Source organism: Idiotropiscis lumnitzeri, chromosome 18 (genome assembly GCF_059441095.1).
Source record: "Idiotropiscis lumnitzeri isolate Australia: NSW breed Sydney's pygmy pipehorse chromosome 18, RoL_Ilum_1.0, whole genome shotgun sequence".
NCBI lineage: Eukaryota > Metazoa > Chordata > Actinopteri > Syngnathiformes > Syngnathidae > Idiotropiscis > Idiotropiscis lumnitzeri.
The window spans coordinates 11,757,843-11,765,315 of record NC_142408.1 but is presented as its reverse complement, the minus strand read 5'-3'; the positions used below and the strand labels follow the sequence as shown (position 1 = coordinate 11,765,315).

General features: G+C 41.0%; 1 protein-coding gene across 8 annotated transcripts in view; it reads right to left on the bottom strand.

The window, feature by feature from the left end:
- The window catches only part of tjp2a (tight junction protein 2a (zona occludens 2)), a 44,633-nt gene that overhangs the window by 1,862 nt on the left and 35,298 nt on the right, over positions 1–7,473 (bottom strand). For 4 of the 8 annotated variants that reach the window (XM_088281168.1, XM_088281162.1, XM_088281167.1 and 1 more), the window contains 11 exons: positions 7,198–7,385; positions 7,002–7,097; positions 6,788–6,867; positions 6,507–6,717; positions 5,682–5,782; positions 4,041–4,265; positions 3,822–3,926; positions 2,458–2,661; positions 2,240–2,254; positions 1,969–2,046; positions 100–185 (listed from right to left, as the gene is read on the bottom strand). In XM_088281168.1, coding sequence (XP_088137294.1) covers positions 100–185; positions 1,969–2,046; positions 2,240–2,254; positions 2,458–2,661; positions 3,822–3,926; positions 4,041–4,265; positions 5,682–5,782; positions 6,507–6,717; positions 6,788–6,867; positions 7,002–7,097; positions 7,198–7,385 — 1,389 coding nt within the window. The remainder of the gene's footprint in view (positions 1–99; positions 186–1,968; positions 2,047–2,239; positions 2,255–2,457; positions 2,662–3,821; positions 3,927–4,040; positions 4,266–5,681; positions 5,783–6,506; positions 6,718–6,787; positions 6,868–7,001; positions 7,098–7,197; positions 7,386–7,473) is intronic. The other 4 variants (XM_088281165.1, XM_088281169.1, XM_088281164.1 and 1 more) reach the window with 3 other exon arrangements.

The window sequence follows — 7,473 nt, the reverse complement described above, 5'->3', positions numbered from 1 at the left end:
CTGATCAAGGCACACAAACGCGCCGTGAATAAGAAAGCTCTTCGGCTTCATCGGACAAATCGAGGCTGCTTATTTCTGACAACGGAGCGGCGTTCTCACCCTATTGGCTGAGGACGGTTGAGATTGGGTTTCGGCAATTTGACTGGGATTGCATAGATGTCCGGGTGCTTCTGGGCAATCTCCAACTGCGGGGAAAGAGAAACAAGGCCCAGATGTGTCACAATGACTAACTTTAACAAAACTTACAAGCACCAAACACAAACCCTCGATGACTCAATTCTGTATTGAGTCATCGAGGTTACAAAAGTGTTCCCATTGTTAGTTTTTTTTAAATTTTAACTATGAGACCCAAATTTAACGAGACTTCCGTTGGATTGATAGCTTGGCCTCTTTCGTAAGTGGATATAAATCGGATATGTTTGCACGCTGCATCTGAATGCTCATCTGCACACATCCAACCTATATGTCATCAAAAGTCCAAATATGCACACCGCACGGGTGGGAGTGAGTGCTCTAGAGACTGCTGACATCGTCAGTGAATCTGGACTTGTTTTGAACAACAGTTGTTGTCTTTATATTTGACTTTTATTTAATCATTTGCCTCATATCCCCAAAATATTTCTACCTCCTTCTACCACAGTGGACTAGCAATATGAAATGATAAAATGAGGCTAGTGATTGGATACTCAGCCATGAGGGGGCAGCGGTATGCGGAAGCGATACACCAGACCATTTGAAATTCAAAAATATATTCTTGCTTTTTTTTTTTTAAACCACAATGGCCGAAGGAGGGAAAAGTGGGGGTTTTATTGCAGATACACTTGCGAGGCCATTTCCAAGCCAGGTCGTCCGACACTCACTCAGTACTGCGCAAGTGTCGATTATTTTTCTAGCCTTGGCGTCATAAAGTCATAAATGATGGTATTATGAGGAGATTTTTTTCAAGTTGAACTAAGTAGGACTTCACTGAAGGCCTACGTGTGAAATGACGGGCAGGTTGCATTCACATTTGAGGTCATATTTGTTTTTGCAATGTGAATGACTAGATGAAATATTGGATTTTGCAAAAATGTACCAACTAGGCATCATGCCCTGCAATGTGAATAAACAAAATTGTGTCTGTTGATTTATTGACAGGTAAATGTCACTTCAGTGTCACAGGAATTGAATGAGAGGAATACAATAATACGACATAAAAAAAGTGAACTTGTGTCTTTGCTTCTTTGTTGAATTTATAAAATATAAACTTAGTTGAGATGGCTACTATTAAAATGCTTTAAGCAATTTTTAAAACAATAAACTTGATCCACCCATCCTGTCACAAAATAAGCATTTTACAATCTATTATCCTATCGATCACTCGAGTTTTTGACCAAATATCTACACTGCAGTGGGTTCATGAGGTTTATTAGTAGTGTTCTTCCACGATGTCGTGGCATACAGTACAGGGATATAGTTAAATGAAAATCTTTTAGGTTGGCATTCATTACTCTTTAACGCCGCAATCTGATCAATGCATTACAGCGTAAACACAAAGGCAGGTATCCATAAAAGTACAGATTTTAATCCACACTTTCAATAGCCTTGACTTCATCTGTAGATATCTTGTTTGAAGCATTTTTTTTTTGTATTCACGCTAAAATTTAGAATATCCGAATTGTGCCACTTGACGGATAGTAAAAAAACAAAAACAAACACAAAAAAAAAAAAATTGCACTGGTGTCACTTGAACAATGCCGTGTAACTCCAGTTGTACAATCTTTGGAGTATGATGGATTATGTCGATCACAACAAGATTAGGACACAAAACCCCACCTAGTTAGAAATAAAGGATGTGCAATGCCAGCAGCAATCTGAATGGGCTGCTGTGATCAAGGATGGTCCAATAAAATATCTGTCTGCGTGTTTATTTTTAGGATGCTGGCCCCCGGTGTATTTTCAAGTTTCATTCTAAGGAGCAATGCATACCCGCGCATTTTCTGCCTCCTGCAGTTCGAGGATCCTCTGAGCTCGGGCCAAGTGGTCCATCTTCTCAAAAGCTTTTATCTGTGAAGAAGCAAAATGGAGACATGAGTTCTTTTTCCACACTATTCACATCACATCGTGTAATGATATCCATTAATTTCACATATAGATGGAAGAATTTGATTTTAAACGAGGACTAGTGGAATGAAAGGAAAACATGAAAATCACAAATGCTCCATTTTGAATTTGTGGGTGAACACAGATTTTCAATTACCTGATCCCCCATTTGCTGTGTCACATAAGAAGCCAAGAAAGTGGTAGGAGGAAACAGTGGCATAAACATACATCAACGTAAGCAACCAAGCAGCAAACACAATTAGACAATGCAAAGAGCTTCACAAATTGGACTAGTCAGTAACATCTGCAGAATATTCATCAGGAAGCTGCAGGTCTAAAAATAGATATGACAGAAACTATGTGAGTAATACCAACCTTGCCCAGGAAGGATTTGTTGGAAGGGTCCTCCTCCTTCTCGGAGTTTTGCTCATCTGACATCTGGCCAGGGCGGGCGATGGTGGGCTTCAGGGCCACTGGAGGGGGCAGCGGCTTGTTCCCACCCACCGCATCGCTGCTGATGGTGCTGCTGGAGTGTGAGTCATAGCCGTGTGATGAGTCAGTCCGAGTTTGAGCACGCACCTGTGGCAGAACACAGCCGGGGAGATTATCTGATGAGGTCACTGATGCTCTCATATGAACATTTGGCAAAATCCTTCCCTAAATTGATCATTATGAGCATTCATTTATCAACTAACTAATAATTAAAAAAATAATAAAAATATTTTACTGAATGATCAAATCAGTAAGCCATGGCGGCCTGGTGGTTAGCAAGTCTCCTTTATTGCTACTCCAGTATGATTGCTTCCTCTTAGGTTCATCCATCCTCCATTATCTGTATCGCTTCACCTAACGAGGGTCGCAGGGGTGCTGGAGCCTATCCCAGAAGTGTTCAGGCAGTAGGCGGGGTACACCCTGAACTGGTTGCCAGCCAATCGCAGGGCACACAAAGACAAATAACCGCTCTCACTCTCTTGGAGACAATTTAGAGTGTTCAATCAACCTACCGTGCATGTTTTTGGAATGTGGGAGGAAACCCGAGAAAACCCACGCAGGCACGTGGAGAACATGTAAACTCAACAAAGGAAGGCAGCAGCCAGTCAGCCACTGTGTCGCCCCCTCTTAGGTTAATTGTCAATTGGCCAACTAAATTGTCCACAGGTGGGATTAATATAATTATCCTACTCACCAAAAAAAAAAAAATTGGGGAGAGTCTGCTTTTTCAAGATGAACGTAAAATGCGCTAGTCTGTACAGGTGAACTTAATTTGACATTCTTCAAACATTTAAAAACGCATATTGAGGGGGGAACATCCCCTTCTTATCTCGGTTTGAAGCCTCCAATGGTAAGGTACAGAGAGCAATTGCTAGGCACGTGCTCATAATGTCAAAATGTGAACAACTTGATAAAAAGGACTGTTTTAACACCAATTGTAATCGAACCAGGAAATGTATTGGTTGACCAATAGCTTAAACACCATTTGTGAATTTGGGTGTTCTGCTTGTTAGAGAAGAGCAGGTTGTGCAAAAAATACTGAACCAATAACATGTATATCCTAAAGTTGAGAGAAGGTTAAATTATGTTCACCTATAATAGTGATTAATGAACCAGATAAAAAAAAAAAAAATTTGTCCTGATGATCAATAAATCTTGGCTCACCGATGGCTAGTTATTTTGTCTGTTTGTAGAATACAGGTGAGAAAGACCTGATTCAGCACGCGTGAAAGGCACTGCACTCTCACCTTCGGAGGTTCAGGGACAAAAGCAGGGGGAGGACTGGGCTCTCTATTTTGCCTCTCTCTGCTGCCTGACCTTCTTATACGATTCCGGGGTTCAGGGTGGGGCTTCTATACGCACACACACACACACACACACATGCACATGATACAGGAGGGTTGACAGGGTTGCACTGTACGTTGGTTTACTATAATTGGATGAGCGTTTGGTTGCACTTCACTCACCTCTTCTGACAGCACAGGTTCTGACGACCGACTGATGGCTGACACAGGCTGGGGCTCGTCCATTGGCTCGTCCAGCTCATTGTCGGTGTAAGCCCCGCCTTCATCAGCTGTGTCGTCGTAGTCGCTGGTCAGACGGCTGTCCATGCTTAGGTAGTCTGCGCTCATCGCCGACAAGTAGGACATTCGGTCATCATGGAGATCTAGATCCTCCTCTGAACCATCCAACTGTGAACAGGAAGTGATGTACAGTAAAGCATCTGCGTTCGTGGTACAGCTAAGAAACTACGACAAGTGGATTGAGGAGCTTCATTTCGGCATAAAAGGCATTTTATGCCACATTGGTGCCAAGGAACTACTTTGTAGTGAGACGTGGAGTTTTATTTCTACAAACACAGTGCTTTGCGACTATTTTGTGGCATCAAGAAGCAAGTATAATCCTTTTAGGGTTGGATGGCTATAACTCGCAGATTTTTGCTTTTGGAGGCATAGTGAAGGCACTCAGTGTAGTGTTGTACAATGCGTGTGTGTGTTTTTGTGCGGTGCGTCCTAAAGCATCAATTTGTTGAGTCTGCTTGCGCTTGGTGAGCTGTCACCTACTCTGTGCACCACACAATGAAGATTGCTCTCATGAGAAAACCAAGCAGTGTACCGTTACTTCCTGCACATTGGATGGAAGAGGGGGATTTTCCTTCACATATCCTGTACTACTAGTTTATAAATAGGGAGCCACTGAGAACGGCTAATAAGAGATAGTGTTTGGTTCTCATGCTGTACTTCACAACACTTTTAAAATGTAAAAAAATTTATGCAGATTTTTCACTTTCAAGTATTGTATTACTGGTCAAACATTTTACAAAAATTATTTTTTGGTGAATGTTGATTAACTTGTGATGTATTATGGGTCTCAAACTGGAGGCTAGGGGACCATGTGTGGCCTTGCAGGAGGATATTTTGGGACCCCTTATTTGACATCAAAGTTTAATGTAATGAATTTACTTATTTATTTGCCACCATGGCTAAGGCTAATGCCTGCTTTCGGTGAAATGTAATTCAAGTGACGCCAACTGAAAGGAAAAGATATCCTGTCATCCAGAACCAGTCAAGTATTTTTAAAAACCTGTCATCAAGAGAAATTGTTTTTGGTTCAAACGTCCCGTGAAAGTTACAGTGCTCAAGAAATCAGACGCCATCCCTCATTGGACATGTTGAGGCGAATGAAAGAGATGAGAGAAAGGACCTGGTCACCAATTTTGTCTATGTTCTGAAAAAATGGTGATGCTCTGAACTGTTTTTATTTAAGATTGAGAAGATTGGATTAGTTGTCCTTTTTTTTTTTTTTTTTTTGGTAATCCTTGATGTGGCCCAGACACATCCTGCATACCCACATAAATTGAGTTTGAGACCCCAGTGATATATTGTTAATGTGTTAAAACAAAGAGGTTACATCATGTTTGTTTTTTTATTTCAATATAAACTATACACCAGTATCATCTTATCAAGAATAAAATTAACTGTTTTGTGTTCAGCCAGACCGATCCAGTTCTTCGAGCCCTTATTCTCTGAACCCTGATTTAGAGTCACCAAACAACGCAACGTGAAATGAAATACAACAACAGTTGGGGGGAACGCTGTCGGACTTACCTTGCCCTCACACACCCACACAGCTCTGTCTTGCTGCTCCCGAATTGAATCTTTCACGCCGCCATACCATGCATCGTTGGCCGAGTTGAGGTCGATTGTGTCTGAATGGGAATTAAAGGGAACACAATACAATACAGTTTGGTTTTTGTCAGTAAGCGTTCCATTTATCAATATATATCAATTTATCAATATATATATATATATGCTATCAAGTGATTAAATTTTTTAACTAATCCAAAAAAATTCCATGTTTAATTGCGATTGATCACATTTTTCAACTACTATTTCTCTGAAGCTTGTAACAGATTTTTACTCGAATAATATCTTGGAATTAATGCAAACTCACCAAATATGAAGCATATTTAATTCAAAGACTGTTCTAATGGCTTTCTCTGATTCTTAAATACGATCTAAACTGAGACATCTTTACAGGCATTTTTTTTCAAAACTGCCCACAAGCAGCACACTCTAGCAGTGTTGGTTTGCAAGGCTAGGGGGGGTAACTGGAGCAGGGTGTTTCGTTCTGAGATGATGTGCTAAAAAGATGTACATATGGTACAATATTTGAAAAGTCTGCAAATTATTTTTGAAGTAAATCAAACTGAGTTAACGGAGTTCAAATATTTAACTGAGTTACACATTTTTAGATGATTCCCCAGAGTTAACGCTTTAATTTTGACAGCGATATAAAGGTTAAATGGCTTTTATAGAATGGAGATCCATCAGTGCTTGTTTGCGCTGACAAACTCAAGCATTTACAGAGAAAGAGCTCTCATAATTTCAAATGCCAGAACAACAGAACAGCCTCTCTGTTATAATGCATACCGGTGAAAAGGTGTGAACATGTCTTTCTCAGCTTGACGGCCTGCTCATAAAGTTTGCGTGCACTGCGTGTAGATCCAGGCAAGAGGCGGTTCCTCATGGTCTTGACTCCCTGCTTGCTGTCTGGATTCAGGAAAATGACGATGGGATACCACTGGGTGTAATTCAAGGTGTCAACAGCTTTGGGAGTGACATCCAGCAGTGCGTGAGAGTTCTTAAGGAAAAAGGACCAATGTTACAAGGTCGATCAACATTATTAAAGTGCATTTTGTGGAATACCATACCTGTTCAATAATTTGCCGGATAGTGTTCAGTCTCACAACTCCAGATGATTTCTCACTTCCTGCATCCTTTGGCTCAGTTTCTTTAACAAGAAAAAAAAAATCAACAGTATTCACAGAGAAGAATGGGGTGTTCTAATGTTGTAAAGAGACTACTAGTTACCCCATTTGAGATGCACACTCTCCATCATGTCATCCTAAAATACAAAACACTTACTCGCAATGGTGAACTCATTAGGGATGTCAGTGGCCAGCTTTTCATTCACGGCATCAGAAATGGGTCCAAATATGACCACAGGTCTCTTAAAGCCAGCTGAAATGACAATAAGTAGCTGTAGGTCAAAGACAGTCAAGAATCCCACCAGGAAGCAACAAAATTCTTCATCTTTAAATTGAAGCCAGAGTTAGGGCACCTTCACGCAGGACAACTCTCTCATAGGCTGGGAATCGTGTAGCAACTGGTGCTGCACTTAGGTCCTCTCGACTCTTGCGAAGATCTTTTTTCTTAGCTGCTCTTTGTCCTCGAAGTCTCCAGAAGTCTCCTCTGTCGTTACCTGATGCAGCCCGTGCAGCATTCTGGACGTTAGACATTTGCTCCGCTCTGTGACATAAAAGGAAAATCAATGTTTCATCTTGGAATTGAGCTTGAAACTTATTTGAGGCCAGCTTCCCCAAAGAGAATGAAAGAG